At 54.1% G+C, this 16,052-nt stretch overlaps 1 protein-coding gene across 6 annotated transcripts in view; it reads right to left on the reverse strand.

Annotated features, from left to right (window-relative positions):
* Nucleotides 1-16,052, reverse strand: part of RASGRF1 (Ras protein specific guanine nucleotide releasing factor 1) — a 108,024-nt gene that overhangs the window by 16,675 nt on the left and 75,297 nt on the right. For 2 of the 6 annotated variants that reach the window (XM_036844318.1, XM_036844315.1), the window contains exons 16-22: nt 14,223-14,375; nt 12,431-12,601; nt 11,758-11,864; nt 11,224-11,336; nt 8,820-8,880; nt 4,608-4,711; nt 3,045-3,129 (exon numbers count right to left, since the gene is read on the reverse strand). In XM_036844318.1, the coding sequence (XP_036700213.1) occupies nt 3,045-3,129; nt 4,608-4,711; nt 8,820-8,880; nt 11,224-11,336; nt 11,758-11,864; nt 12,431-12,601; nt 14,223-14,375 (794 nt within the window). The remainder of the gene's footprint in view (nt 1-3,044; nt 3,130-4,607; nt 4,712-8,819; nt 8,881-11,223; nt 11,337-11,757; nt 11,865-12,430; nt 12,602-14,222; nt 14,376-16,052) is intronic. The other 4 variants (XM_036844319.1, XM_036844317.1, XM_036844321.1 and 1 more) reach the window with 3 other exon arrangements.

The following is a 16,052-nucleotide window of genomic DNA, read 5'->3' on the forward strand; positions in this document are numbered from 1 at the left end:
ACCATTATTTGCAGATTAAATGATTGTCTGTTTGAAAATTCCTGGAAGAATGAATTGGAAAACTGCCAGAACAACCAACAGAGCTCATTAGGGTAGCTGGTTAAAGACTCATATACAAAAATAATTTTTAAAAATATATTAGCAATACCAATTAGAAAATACAATGAAAAAGATACCATCTTCAAAATACCAGTGGGAATCTGTAAATTACCTGGGACCTATAATGAGAACTATGTAGGATGCTACATGAAACATAAATAAAAATACCTTTTATTACCAAAGGTAATAAAAGAATTGATTAATGAAGCAAAAGATTAGATTCCAAAATGGAAATGTAAATATGTCTTTTTTCAAAACTAATATACAAGTTTAATGCAATCCAATAAAACATGCAATGGGAGTTACCTTGAAAACTTGACAAAGTAATTCTGAAGTTTATCCGGAAGAACAGAGAGTTAGAAGAGCCAAGCTCTGAGGGAAACTCCCACCATACAACTAAAGCTTGGAGAGGACACACACTTTGGGGCATCCCTGGTCTCACATATCCAAGGACTACTCTACCCCTGCACAGCAAACAATCACATACACACAAACAAACTAAATGTGGACTGGACCTGGAGCAGCCAGGGGGTAGAAAGCTGGGGCCAAAACATCAGGGAGCTACAACCGCAAGGAACTGGGGCAGCAGGAAATAGTGGACCTCCCTGTACATTTCTTTGCAATCTCCTGTGAATCAGTAATTATTTTAAAATAAAAAGTACAAAAAACACAACTTGTTATTAAAAAAATAAAGGTGATTAAAGGACAGTTACTGATGAATATAAATTGTAGGGCTTTACCACCCAGAAATATCCTTCTTTAGAAAAATTTCTAAAGGATGTATATAAAGAAGAATGAATTATAAAACTATTTAAGAAGGGAAAACTACTGAAGAGAATCAGGGAGGAATGGTAGTATAAAATAGCACACATATTATAAGCCTTAATTAAATTGAAGTAGTACTTTTTTCCATAAAGAAAGCACGAATTCAAAACAGTTTTACATGTTATATAACTTTTTTAAAGGAATAGAGTAGTCAAATCTTCCAGAGAAGAGAGAAAAAAGGAATACCTGCCAATTTATTCTATGAAGCCAGTACAATCTTGATACCAAAACCAGATACAGAAAATACAAGAAGGAAAAATTACACATCCATTTGTTTAATATAACATGAATATTTTAGATTTGTCCATGGAACACAAGGATGGTTGAATATTAGAGAAAAATCTGTAACTGTCATTCATCACATCAACAGATTTAAAGGAGAAAAACCATACGACCATCTCAATAGATGCAGAAAAAATTTTGATAAAATGCAGTATTCATTTATAGTAAAAACCATTAGCAAACAAGGAATAAGAAAAAGAATTTCTTTAACTTGATAAAGAAACAAACATTATCCTAAGCAGGTAAATATTAGAAACATTCTCTTTAAAACCAAGAACAAGATTCACTATCACCATTTCTGTTGAACACTGTCATAAAGGGCCAGGTCTGGAGGCACCCAGGGTGCAAGTGCATGCACCCGAGGGTGAACAGTCCCTTAAATTTTGCCCCCTGAGCACCTCTTTCAACTTACCCTAGTTCTAGCCCTGATACTGGAGATCCTAGCCAGTACCAATCAATAAGATAAAGAATTAAAGACAACAGGACTGGGAAACAGCAAAGACAAAACCAAACCAAACCCTGTGTCAGGGAGAGACTAAGAAACAGAGTTTCAGGCCATGAACATCACCTTCAAAGAGGTACACATGCTGTGCACCTGAAAACAAAGGTGGATTTTAACAGTGATGGCCAAATGCCAGGTAGCGATGAGGGTAGCCCTCTGGAGGTGGATTGTGTGGGTTCAAAGCAGGCTCTCCTGCTGATGACTGGGGGTGAAATTTAACTTCCTTGAGCCTCGGTTTCTTCATCCATAACAGAGAATTAGACAAAAATGAGAATAACAGGATTAAATGAGATGATGCTTACGAAACCCTTGGCATAGTGCTTGGCACATGGTCAACATTCAATAAATGCTCACTTCATATTCTCACCTTTTACTTATGTGAGTCCTGGGCACACACTGGGGGAGGGGGGGGAGAGGGAGGGACTTTTTTTTTTGGCCAGGCCATGTGGCATGTGGGATCTTAGCTCCCCGACTGGGGATGGAACCCACGCCCCCTGCGTTGGAAGCGTGGAGTCCTAACCACTGGACCGCCAGGGAAGTCCCCGGAGAGGGGCTTTTTTTGCTGCCTGGTGCTGTGGTTGAACTTTTGGGTCAGGCGTCATCTGACTCAGGCCTTGTGTGTGTTTCCTGGGGCCTCGCCCACATCCATCGCTTCCTCTCTCCTGCTATACATCCTGCTCTCCATTCTGCGGCCGTGTTCCCTGTCGGGCTCCTCCCCCGAGCTGCAATACCTGGGTCCTCCTTGTTTCCTCCTGGCTGCCAAGGACCTTCCCAGGATGAGGGTCCACCCCTGGCTGTGCTTGACATGATGTGGCCTTGACCAGGCGGTCAGGACAAGTGGACTCACGTGCCTCCACTTCCGGCCGTCAAAAGCTCTTGTGTTGATGGTTAAATTCATCAACAGAGGAATGAAGATACCGAGTGCAAATGCCCTCAAGGCTGTCACAAGGCTGTCACAAGGCTGGGGGTGGACGGGTCCCTGCGGTTGCAGGGGTTGGAGCTTGGGCAAACGTGGGGAAGTTGCCAGGAAAGATTTCTTCCTTCTGTCTGGGGCTGTACAGCAGAGGAAGGCCACGAGCTACCAGACACTGGTCAGGAGACCTCAGGCATCTGCCCTTCAGAGTCTCGGTTTCTTTGTATCTAAAGTGTGATAACAGCCCCCATCTTTTAGGACGGGCGTGAGCTTTAAATGAAATTATCATGCCCATGAATCACAGAGCTGGAGAGGACCCAGGTGGTCTGGTTTTAGCCAGGTGTACAGCCCGTTCAGAGGGTCTCACCGAAGAGAAACCTGCAGAGAAAGGCACTGCACCCGCTCCCCCACCCCCATACTCACATCATTGAAATGCTTAGTGGTTTTCATGATATAAGGGGTCCTTTCATTCTTTTCCAGTTTCATCCATCCTTGTCCGAAGAACTCCCTGTAGGAAGTAAGGGAGAAACCCAGGGTGGATGAGGTTAGTTTTGCCTTGCTGATTTCTTTGCTTTGAGTTCTCTGCTTTTTGAAGTTGTCATTTCTGGGGAGTAACTTTCTGCAGAGCCCTCGAGAGGAAGGGACCCTGGGGTCAGGTCTAGCTCTGCCTCGTACCAGCTGTGTGGCTTCAGGTAAGCCCTTGATATCTCGGGGCCTCAGCTTCCTCATCTGTGAAATGGGAACAGTGACAATACTTTTCTTACAGGGTTATCGTGAGGCTGAAATGAGATATGGTGTGATGGGCACATCAGATCTTGTTTTGGATCTTGTTTCTGAATGGGAGAACTCCTGTTTTAAAGTCACCTTGCAGAAGCTGGTCTGTAGAACAGGGAGGACAGAAGGCCACAAAAAAGGGCCAGGTGGAAGTATAAAGGAGCTTGCAAGTCAAGCCAGCAGTGTGTTCTGGTAATGGTGACCTCATGGGACCATAGACCATCCAGGCCTCCAGGAGAAGCTCCTTATTTGATAGCGACTGTGAGAGTGACCTGAACAGAGTTCCATGGGCAGGAGGGAGCGATAACTACTGTCAGAAATAACTGCTGTCTCTACATGCAGGAGATGCGGCAGGTTTCTAAAATGCCGACACTCTCTGTCTAGGTGAGGTAGTGTCCCAGTCGGTGGGGGCCTCTGTGTGTGCCAGGTGGGGCTGCCTTTCTGGAAAGCAGAGATCAAAAGTCCTACAGTGATTCATAACCTCAGAAGCAGTGATCCCAATTTCAGGAAACTATTCTAGGACAATTGTCAGAAATTCAGAGACATATTTAGTTACAAGGAGGTTTACCACAGCTTTAAATATAAAAGTGAAAACTGGAAACAAGCCCACTGCTTAGTGCACTGCTGGGGAATACTGTGCACTTATTAAAAAGGGTGTCTTTACAGATATCATTTTGGTGTATCGTTAGGCGAATAAAGGGTGGTACAAAATTATGTAGGTGGTACAGTTATGACGAACACCTGGGAGTGATTGACTACAGGCCAGAGCAGGTAACAACCAGGCCTTGGGGCTGCTTCAAAGTCCAGAGTATCCCCCCAGAGTCTGCTCCTGCACATGCATACACACCGACACACTCATGCGTGTGTGCACATTTGCTCACATGTGCATGTGTGCACACACGTGAACACATACTCCTTTTCTAGACCTCCAGGAAAGGAGCGCCGAATTAGAGATGCTTCTGGAAAAGTGTGTGTGTGTGTGCGCGCATGGGCACGTGCATGTAGCTGGTAGGTAAGGACGGAACTTGGGGACGGGAAAGGGGACAGGGGTCCTCTCTCATCCCTGCCGGCACATGCATTCTTGTTTCAAGCTGTGGAGAATCAATCCATGCAGCTCTGGAAATCTACTGCGCATGCTTCAGGGATGGGGATTCAGCCAAAGACGGTGCCCGAGGAGGAAGGGCGGGGTGTCTGGCACCTGCACCCACTCACTCATAAGGGATCTTCTTGAAGACCAGGTGGTCCAACAGGGTCAGCTGCTCCGCGATCTCCAGGGCTGAGTGGTTTTCAAAGGGCTCGGCCGTCACGCCTTCAGCCTGAGAGGAGCAAGGTCCCAGTTAGGCCCATGAGGGACACCTTCTGGCTTTTTGGCCACTTCTTGGAGGGCATCTCCACCTCGATTCTGGTGAGTGGGTGGGTGGGGCGTGACTGGGGAGGCCCCCCACGGGCAGACCTGCCGAGGGGAGATGAGGACGGGACGGAGGGGGCTGGGAGCCAGTGTCTGTCGTGCCCCGTGTGTGTGTGTGTGTGTGTGTGTGTGTGTGTGTGTATGCGTGCACACGCAGGCCTGTGCTGTGCTTCGGGGACACTCGTTTGGTCATCACTTGCCCCCAGAGCACGGATAACAGAGGCATCCAGAGATTAATGACTAGCCCAAGGCAATCAGCCGGAAACAGGCCGACTGAGACCGGAGCCCAGGTCGTCTGACCCCAGGCCGTCTGACCCCAGGCCGTCTGACCCCAGGCCGTCTGACCCCAGGCTGTGATCTGTCTCTCCCCTCAGGTCCTGTCTGGGTCCACAACTGGCTCCATAAGATTTCTTTTTTTTTTTTGGCTGTGCTGCGTGGTGTGCAGCTTGTAGGATTTGTGGGATCTTAGTTCCCCAACTGGGATTGAAGCCGGGCCCTCGGCAGTGAGAGCGTGTAGCCCTAACCACTGGACCTCCAGGGAATTCCCCATAAAATTTCCTTTTAAATTTCATTAGCAGAGAAGAACTCACCGGTGTGATTACCTCCTGGGACAGTGTCCCCGTCCTGTGCCCAGAAGACAACTGTCTGCCTTAGTCCTGGGTACCATGCCCCTGCCCCCAGGGCCACCATGGATACCACCTTTAAAGGTGACCACTACCTGAGCCCCCCGATCAGAGGAAATCCTCGGCAAGCACTGGCTAGGGGACCAGTGTCCCCATGGCAGGGATTAGACAAGAGGATGCCCAGGGCACAAAGGCCTCTGGAAAGTCTGCTGGATCTGGGAGAGGCTGGAGGGAGCTAGAGAAAATAGGGGGAGGGGACAACGGTGCAGTCTTGGGAAGTCAGGACCAAGGACGCCCCTGTTCTCCCCCTTGGGGCCAGCTGGGCTGCGTGGGAGGAGAGGGGCCAGCTACCCTGCCCAGAGGGCCCGGCCAGCCGGCTGAGCCCCTGGAAGCTGCACTGATCACAGGGAAAGTGGGGGTGACCCCGAATCAAGGCAACAAGCCCCCCCTCCTGGACGGAGTCTCTCCTTCCCACTTCTCGGCAAACAGTCATCCAGAACTGCCCTGCCAGGTCCTCGCGAGACACCAGAGACAGAAAGACCAGAAAACACGTCTCTGGCTTCAGGAGCTCCAGTCACAGGACCAGAGCAGGGACAGAGTGTGGGAAAGCCGAGGAAAGGGCTCCTACTCCAGCCTCTGCGTGGTGTGTGTGGTGTGTATGTGTGGTGTGTGTGTGTGTGGTGTGTGGTGTGTGTGTGTGTGTGGTGTGTGGTGGTGTGTGTGTGGTGTGTGTGTGTGGTGTGTGATGTGTGTGTGGTGTGTGTGTGTGTGTGTGGTGTGGTGGTGTGTGTGTGGTGTGTGTGTGTGTGTGTGTGTGTGTGTGTGTGTGGTGGTGTGTGTGGTGTGCATGGTGTGTGTGGTGTGTGTGTGGTGTGTGTGGTGTGTGTGTGTGGTGTGCATGGTGTGTGTGTGGGGTTTGTGTGTGTGTGGTGTGGTGTGTGCGTGTGGTGTGTGTGGTGGGTGTGGGGGGTGTGTGGTGTGTGTGGTGTGTGTGGGGGGTGGTGGGGTGCGGGGTGGGTGTGGTGTGTTGTGTGTGTGGTGTGTGGTGTGTGTGGTGTGTGGTGTGTGTGTGGTGTGTGTGTGTGTGTGTGTGCGTGTGGTGTGGTGTGTGTGTGGGGTGTGTGTGTGTGTGTGTGTGTGGTGTCTGGTGTGTGTGCATGGGGTGTGTGTGTGTGGTGTGTGTGTGTGTGGGTGTGTGTGTGGTGTGTGTGATGTGTGGTGTGTGTGTGTGTGGTGTGTGTGTGTGGTGAGGGTCCATGCATCCCCCCTGACACAGTCGCCCCGGGCCAGGAACGCTCTGTGCAGAAGCCCAGATGCAGGAGCCTGGGTGTGAGGGACACGATGCCAACAGGGTTGACAAGTTCTCAGGAAGGCAGCGGGGACGTGGGGACGAGAGCAGCAGGTGCCACCTGGGACACCGTGTTGCAGGGTCACGACCCTCATGGGGAGGAGCCCCCGCCTCTGAAGCAGGGCGGCAGGCGGGGAGCTCAGCCCGCTCCTGAAGGCCCAGGATGGCTGAACTGTCAGGACCAAGGGCCGGGCTGGGCCTGGGGAGCGGCCTGCGAGCCAGGGTGGTGTGGCCCAGTGGCCGGGGGCACTGAGCGCTGCGGAGAGGCCCGGCAGGAGGAGTGCTGGGCAAGGAGGAGGGGCGGCTCCCCCTGCTTCCTCCTGGCGTGGCCAGGCGAGGGCTGAGCCTGGCAGCAGAGGCTTGGAAAGCCGTCACAGCAGGAAGCCCTCCTGCTCTCTGCTCTCTGGTGAGGCCGTGGGGCCTCCTCCACAATGGACGTGCCCCTTGCAGGCCCTCTGGCCTCTGGGAACCAGGTCAGGGCCGGGGGCAGTTCGGCGGGCAGTGCTTTGTTCTGGAAGAGCCTCAGCTCTTCATGAAGGAACAAGAGGCCCTCAGGCTCATGAGGGGTAAACGTTCCAGTCGGGCCCCTGCTGGGAAACAAGAGCAGGGTGTAGCGGCTCCCCTGAGCTTCCCTGCGGGGGCACATGCGGCTTCCTGGGGTGCCAGCCCTGCTTGCTGCTCTCAGGGGCCAGGTGCAGGCAGGGTGCCAGTGTTCCATGGATGGCCTCACCCACCCCCCGAGCAGGGAGAACCAGCTCCGGGAGTCAGGGGAGGGGCAAGAGGAGAGCGGCGGGCCCAGAACCCAGAGGCCTAAGTCCTCACACTGGCTACTTGGGACAGAATGGACGTCACTCGGCCAGTTTGAGAAGTGAGCCAGCAGGGGCCGAGGGGCCCGCACGGTCTCCACCTCCGGGGAGGTCAGAGTTGGCCTTGAGCTTCCTTGGCTGCAGTGGTGGATGGCAGGGGCCCGGGGCTCTGGGGTGGCTCGTGGTGGCACGTCATCAACCTGGAAATAAAAGTAGGCCCAGCCAGGCCCTGGAAGCACACAGACCATCGTCCCCTTCCACCGCATGGAACGCTACCGTGAGCTCTGCCCGGGGTCCCCTCATTTCTAGGCAGGTGGCCAACTGCATCCTGTCCCCTCCGGGTGAGGCAGTGTGGCGTGTGCAATGAGTTCTGAGTGCGAACACCAGCTCCGCCACTTAGCATAACCTGGGCTGGGTCGCTCCCCTACCCCTGCCTCAGCTGCCTCCTCTCGAAGGTGGGGATAATGATATAAACTTGCAGCACTATTGATAAGAGTCTTTAAGACTCTAGCACAGCTCCAGCGCATAGGGGCAGCTCATCCACTGAAGGCCTGACTTCTTACCCTCCTCATTCCAGGGACAGTGTGACCAGAGAGAGTTGAGGGGTCAGGGGAGGGATGGGAGACAGAGGATGAAGAAAATGGAGGTGGTGGTGTTATGGGTTGAATTCCCCACCACCCAAAAAAAGATATGCTGAAGTCCTAAACCCTGGTACCTGTGACTGCGACCTTATTTGGAAATAAGGTCTTTATAGATGTGCTCAGGTAAGATGAGGTCATTAAGAGTGGGCCTAATCCAGTATGACTGGTGTCTTTGTAAGACGGGGAAGTTTGGACACAGGGACAGACATACACAGAGGGAAGAGGACGCAGGGACACCCAGGGAGATGGCCATGTGACGATGGAGACAGAGATGGGAGATTCACTGCCACAAGCCAAGCAACGCCCAGGGCTACCAGATGCCGGAAGAGGCCCAGAAGGATCCTCCCCTAGAACCTTTGGGTGGAGCATGGCCCCAGCGACACCTTAATTTCAGACTTCTGGCCTCCAGAACTATGGGAGCATAAAATTCTGTTATTTTAAGTCACCAGTCTGGGGTATTTTGTTAGGGCGGCTCTAGGAAACCAATACAGGGGGTGACTGAGCTCCATCAGGGGGTCGTGGGGTGGGGATCCTGGGAGCCAGGAGGCCAGGGAAGGACAGACTTGGCCAGTAAGCAAGAGGGCAGGCCTGGGCTCACCATCTGTGTGAGCTCCTCCAGCGTGATCTGGCTGTCCCCCGGGTCGTCCTGGGTCAGAGTCCTACGGGACGAGAAAGCACAATGATCCCCATGCGCTCGGTGCCGCCTGCCTTTGGGGCAGCCCCCTCCCTGCCCCAGCACGCAAGGACCCACGGTCTCGGCACCTCCTATCTCTCTGTCTGTGCTCCGCCATTTCTTGCGCCAGGAGCCCCCTTTCCCCTTTCTTGTCACTGACTTCTTGATGGGCTGTCCTCAGGATTCAGCTCCCTGACCCTCTTGGCTGGGCAAGGTCCCCACCTAGGGCTCCCTCAGCCCCCGGGGCTTCCTGTGGTCTCAGCCTCAGGCTCCCCATGTTGGAACGGCTGTGTATGTGCCTGTCCCCCACTGCTAGACCCGCCGGGAGCCCCTGAGGGCAGAGTGATGTCCGATTTGTTCCTGTAGCTCCGGTACCCGGCACAGGGCTGGGCACGTGGTCCGTGCTCCTGTGTGCCTGTGGGGGGAAGGAGGGGAAGGACCTTCAGGCCTGGAGGATCAGAGAGGCCAGGAGGGGCTGGGAAGCCGTCCAAACGGGAGGGACGGAGGACGGTGGGAGGCAGCAGTGTGGGGGCCAAAGGCCTGGAGGTAGGACGCCGTCGACGGGCAGCTGAGCACAGTCGAGTGGGTCCCAAGCAGCGGTGGGGAATGAGGCTGGACCCTCGGAGTCAGGCCAAGGTGCTGCACCCTCATTCTGACAGCGATCGTGAATCCCAGGGATGGGCCTGAGAGCCAGGCTGGGTCTGGGGGGACACTCAGGAGGCTGCGGGGCCTGGTTGAGTCACTGGCGCTCTCCCTCCGAGGAAGCAGTGGCTCAGAGGAATCTCACCTGCACACCTGCAGCTGGGGCTCGGTGGGTCCACCGTCCACACCAGGGCCGCCCAACAGCACAGCGGGATCATTCCCCTGCACCCCGGCAGCATCCCAAACAAGCTCCCTGACCGAGGGTGACTTTGGCCAATAGGCTCAAGGTCCCGGCACAGCCCTGCAAGACTCCCGGGGACCAGGAGGAGGAGCCTGGGGGACCTGGTGGCTGACTCTGCATGTGTGTGTGTGCGTATGTGTATGTGTGCGTGTGTACGTGTGCATGTGTGTGTGTGCGTATGTGTACGTGTGCATGTGTGCGTGCGTGTGTGTCTAGGGGGCGGGTACTGAAGGCGGGGAGGTGTGTTAGAGATTCTAGGACGCTGAGCCTGCAGGAACGATGGGGCCTGTAGCACGGGCCTTGGGAAAGCAAAGTGGATGGTCTGGCTGGAGGAAGACTGCAGACTGGGTTGTTGGCAGGAAAGTGGCTGCAAGTCTGGGTCAGAGACCATGACCACGGGACAGAGAGGGGCAGCCGGAGTCAGGCAAGAGGCGAGGAGGTGAGGCCTGACCCCGAGCCCGTGCACCTGGGCAGGGCCGGAGGGCAGCCTGAGTCAGCAGGATGGGAGCGGTGGGTGGACGGGGGCCTGCGCCCGACACCCCTGAAAGACCTGCAGAGGCGTCAGCATGATCTCACCACAGCCTCACCACAGCCCTGGAAGTGGGTGTTGTTCGCCCATTTTACAGAGGAGAAAAACGAGGTTCAGAGAAGGGGCTGGCCCAAGGTCACACAGCGAGTCACTGTCTGAGCCAGCAGGGCTTGGACGTGGGGCCACCTGACCTCTGACCTCCACCAGGAGAAGCAGTCTGGGGCAGGAGGAAAAAGGACAGGTTTGGGGACAATTTAACTCAATTCAACAGACATTCCCTGAGCACCTAGAAACAGGGGCTTGCCAGTGCTGTTCAACAGAACCGTCCTCAACGATGGGAATGTTCTTTATGCTGCCCAGTATGGAGGCACCAGCCACCTGTGGCTCGTGTGACCAAGGAGCTGAATTTTATTAATTTATTTATTTTTAATGATATTCTTTTTTTTTTCTTTTTTTTTTTTTTGTCTGGGTGGCATGTGGGATCTTCCCCGACCAGGGATGGAACCCAAGCCCCCTTGCAGTGAAAGCTAGGAGTCCTAACCACTAGACCGCCAGAAAGTCCCAGAACTGAATTTTCAATTTATTTAATTTTAATTAATTGAGATTTCACACCTATATGTCACTAGTGGCTACCACGCAGGACGGCATGGGCTAGATAGGTGTTCGCAGTGGGTGTGGATGGAGAAGCAGACACCCTTCTTGCCTCAAGGGGCTCAGGGTCTGACGGGGGCAGGCAGAGGGGAGAACAGCACATGGACAGCCCACTCCAGAGCCTGGCTGCCCCGAGATCCTCCCAGCACGCCTGCCTGAGGCAGTCCTTCGGCCTGGGACTGTCCCTCCTCGCCTCCCTGCCTCTGGCCAGCCGTCCGGAGGCCGAGGGCAGGGCCCCGCCCCAGCAGGCCGCCCTCAGCCCTTACCTGATGATGTTGGCCACAGCCTTCCGCTCCTGAGTCAGGAGCTCCGGGTCGTGCATGACCTCCTCCAGGAAGCTGATCACCTTGCATTTGAGCTCGTCGTTGGTCTCAAAGTCCTGTGGGGAAGGAGGGAGGGCGGCTGTGGCTACTGTTCCAGCTGCCCTGGGGTGGTCCCGGCCCGGCCAGAGGAGGAGGCTGAGGGTTCGACTCCTGCCCATGGCAGGCTGTCCGCCTCATTCCCCTCCTCCCTAGCTGCCTGGCCGGGCGTCAGTGGAGCCTCCAGACCCAGAGGTAGAAGGCACTGGGCAAGATCAAGGAGCATCCCTTGATCTTGACCGCTACACCCCTGGGCCAGGCTCTGGGAGGTATCCCTGCTGTAGACAGAGGCGGAGAGCAGAGGCCCCTTGTCCCCTGGAATGTCCTAGGTCCCCTTGTAGGGGATCTGAGCAGGCCCTCCCGAGAATATCAGGGTGGCTGGCTCCTGGGGTCAGTGGCCTCGGGTTCCCAGCAGCCAGCCCCGGGGTTAGTCCCACCCACCTGAGAGTGCTTGGAGACCCAGTGGCGGAGCACATTCAGGACGCGATTGGTGGCCGCTCTGCGGATCACAAACTCCTTGTCTCCGTTCCTCTGGTCGGGGGGAAAGCCTGGCAGCACACGTGGCAGAGGCAAGAGAGGGGACGCGAGGATAAGAAACAGCACTGGCCTCTAGTCCAGACTCAGACCCCGGATCTGGGGAAGTCGGGCTGCCCCGCCTGGCTGCTGGCGGCTGGGCTATGGGCAGGGGATGAGAAAGTATGTGACAACCATCCCAGGTTCTGACCAACGAGACTGGATGTCACGACTTCTCTGTGGACACAGTCAGTACACACCCGCCTCTCCCGGACCTCGGCATCTTTCAGGGGCTGCTGGAGGTGTCTGGCAGCCTCTCCAGACAGGGCCACACTGGATCAGAGCTCCCCGGGACCCCTTCTCTGCAGGACCAATGTCGTGGCAGTGGGAGGTGGTGGGGATGGCCGAGCATCCCGTGGGCAGTGGGCTTGACTCTGAGCAGAGGTTTGGAGTAGCAGAGGGGGTGGGTGGGGAGGAAGGGGCCTCCAGGCGGGAGGCTCAGCACAGAACAAGCCCTGGGGCAGCAGGCGCTCCACATTCGAAGGGGGACAAGCCCCTGGGGCCACACCTGTCATCAGCAGCCGCGAGCGATCCCCCGTACCTGTGCTAGCCAAGGACATCCTCCGGTACTTCTCCTTGTTTGGGGTGCCCTCGTTGGCGCCTGCAGTTGCTATGGCAAAGGCGGAGGCTGCTGACAGTGCGCTGCGGTTACCGTCCAGCTCGCGACAGGAGGTCATGACGACTCCATTATTATAAGAGAAGAGTGGGAACTCTGTGGAGAGCACGGAACCACTCTTCAGCCCTTCCTGGTCCAGCCCTCGGCTCAGGAAACCAGGGGTCCTGAGGCTAGAAGGGGCCCAAGACGGGCTGGCTGGGCTCACTGCACCCACGGCTTGTCAGGCAGTGGCAGCGGGGTCTGTTCCACTGCTGGGGTCCCCGGGACGGGACACGCTCATGCCATGCCATGCCATGTCACCCCAGGGCTGCCTCAGAGTAGGGAAAGCCCCTGCCCCCCTCTGCTTCTCCTGCTGAGATGAGTAGGTCCCACCAACCCTCCACCCCTTCCATCCCTCTGCAGCTCCAAACCCTTTACCTCTTAGGCCCAGCTGGGCACAGCCCTGCTTGAGGACAGCATCGTGAGTTTTCTTACCCTTTCAGTCTATTTGGAATGAACACATAACCTGTCCAGTGTCTGACATGGATAACTCATACTGACGGTCTCCCTGGCACGGTGGGGTGGAAAGAGCACTGCACTCCGAGTCCTCACCCCCTGTACTAGCTGTGTGGCCTTGGGTAAATTACCTAACCTCTCTGAGTCAAAATAATCTCTGGATGATAGGGATATTAACACCTGCTTCAAAAGGTGGATGTAAAGATGAAAGGAGTTAACACAGATGAAAGTACTTAGTATTGTGTGAAAAGCTGTATCTTATGGAAAAACCCAAATAAATTTTTGGCCGACCCAATATATATGCCATGGAATATCAATGCAATTAATAATAATCATTATTTTTTTAGCAGTAATAGTAGCAGAATCTCACTCCAGAAACCTTAAGCTTCAGCTTGTAAATCTCTGGAGAGCAATCCATCCTTAGGAGAAAGTAACAGCACTTATGCAGTGAGGCACAAATGACTGACTTTACAACTCAAAGCTGATTTCTGGAATTTGGCTGTCTGTGAGATCTGCTTCCATGTACCTGAGAGGCTGTGGTAGGCCTGCAGTGTGTCTGGGCAGTTTCTCTCTGCAGGTGGGTGACCCTGTGACTTACTGGGTCTCCTCAGAGGGCCTGGGGAGTTGGGGAGTTCAGGGTTCAGGCTGCACCTTGTATGTGGGACCAGGGGCTTTCCATAAGCTTATGCCTCACCTTTGGGTACCTCAGAGCCCCCCTGTATGTGGGGAAGTGCTTTACGGGAACCAGAGACCCAGTGGCTCCCCGAGAACCCTCCAGGGTCATGAGTCTGAGACTTGGGTGGGCATCACCACAACCTCTCGGAGACTTTTCCCTTAGAGGAAAAAACAGGAATGCCCTGGCCCCGCTGCAAGGTGTCGGATGTTATTAAAGAGCCTGGCCCAGAGCCTGACATGTAGCAGCAGCTCAGGAAACACCTTCTGGACCTGGATCTTTCCATGAATGAAGCCAAATGCTGGGCCTTCCTGCCCACCTGCATTGGGTGGGTTAGGTAGTCTTGTCTGAGGTCAGGGGAGTGATTCTGCTGAGTTGAAGAACAGGATTTACCAGCCAGTGTTGCAGCCCCCCGGGTTGTGAAGTGCAGCTGAGTTCCTGCACTTAGGAGTCACTCATAAAACAGAAGGCGTGACCCCCACTGGCCTTTCCTCAGCCTGACCCGCCGCCTTCTCCCCGCCTGGACGGCACATGTCCTCTGGAACTGACCTGTGGTTTCGGGTTGGTGGATTGTACCTGAGGAATTTTTGCTTTTGACCAATTTTGGTGTTGTTGGCGATTTGGTTGGTGATGTCTCAGTGTCACCTTCGTCACTCTGGTTTTGATCGTTATCTGACTCTTCCCTCATGCAGACTTCCGAGCCTGGGAGTAAAGAAGGAAACAATTTGATGTTTCTCAAATCGTCAATGACTTTTAAATGCGGGTCTAGAATTTAACGAGGCGAACAGAGTAGGTTTGGGATATACCTGTTGAGGACAGTTTAACAGCTTCATTTGCCACGGGGCCCCATCAGACCTTTTACTCGCTGATGGGCCTGTCAATCTCCAAGGTGGCTTTTGCTCTGCCAGGGCTCCTCAAACCTTAATGGGCACACCTGGGGATCTTGTTAGAATGCAGATTCTGGTTCAGAGGTCTGGGGTGGGGCCCGAGAGGGGTGATGCCCACGAGGCTGGTCCGCGGACCACACTTTGAGTAGCAAGGTGCTACCCCACTCCCCGCTTTTCTGGTGTGTGTGTGAAGCATCTTAGTTAGGGTGACCGTCTAGGATATAAAATCCTGCTTTATACCTCTTGTCCCATGCACCCGGTCACTATCAAAAGTGTCCTGGTTTGGGCAGTCCCCCTAAATCTTGGGAGACTCGTGGTTTACACACTTCAGGGAAAGTGGATGAATTATATCAAAAGTTCAGCTCTGGCATGGTGAGATCTTGGTCGAAAACTCTTCACCTCTCTGGTCCTCAGTTTCTCCAACTAGAAAGTAAGTGGAGTTACACCTGACCTTTGTGAGAACCCAAAGAAAGCTATAGGTCTCCTCTTTAGAAAAGAATGTCCATATGTGTGCGTGCACAAACACACACACACACACACAAACTCTGGTGCACAGTTAGACAGGTTCAGGGTCGCCTGGATCACTGGTCAAGAAGCCCAGTATGAGGGGCTTCCCTGGTGGCACAGTGGTTAAGAATCCACCTGCCAATGCAAGGGACATGGGTTCGATCCCTGGTCTGGGAAGATCCCACATGCCGCGGAGCAACTAAGCCCGTGAGCCACAACTACTAAGCCCGCGCCCTAGAGCCCGCGAGCCACAGCTACTGAGCCCGCGTGCCACAACTACTGAAGCCCGCACGCCTAGAGCCCGTGCTCCACAACAAGAGATGCCATGACAATGAGAAGCCCGTGCACCGCAACGAAGAGTAGCCCCCGCTCGCCGCAACTGGAGAAAGCCCAAGCGCAGCAACGAAGATCCAACGCAGCCAAAAAATAAATAAATAAAATAAATAAATTTTTTTAAAAATTAAAAAAAAAAAGAAGCCCCGTATGAGATGACTTCTCAGGACCGTCTCGCATCACATTTTATCACGCGCCAGGCCTGGACTCACTGCAGGTTGTGGCAGATGGAGTTCTGTGCCCCTTGACGTTGCCCTGCCAGGGATTCCGTCCTTCGCTCCTGCGGGACGGCATCTGGGGCTCTCTGGTCGGCTGTTACCTTGGTTACTGACTTTCGGCTGTGCATGCCCCCTATTTACTGTATGTGCCACAGTAAATGTCACTTGGTACCAGAAGCTCCTGGGGGCTTTACCCCTCCCCAGCTTTGCCCTCTGCTGGTGGTCCCGCTGACTTCCCTCTTCTCAACTCAGAGGAGAGAACTTCCGACCATCTTAAAATTTAAGGCCTCCTCCTCGAAGGCTGGGGCTTCCATCCAGCCCAGGGTTGTGTGTTTGTGTGTGTACACGCATGTGTGTGTGTATGTATGCACATGTGTGCTAACCAAGACAAGGCTGGTGTCACCCAGGATGTGGGCTGACCCAACCTAAGACAG

The sequence above is a fragment of the Balaenoptera musculus genome, chromosome 2 (genome assembly GCF_009873245.2).
Source record: "Balaenoptera musculus isolate JJ_BM4_2016_0621 chromosome 2, mBalMus1.pri.v3, whole genome shotgun sequence".
NCBI classification, from domain to species: domain Eukaryota; kingdom Metazoa; phylum Chordata; class Mammalia; order Artiodactyla; family Balaenopteridae; genus Balaenoptera; species Balaenoptera musculus.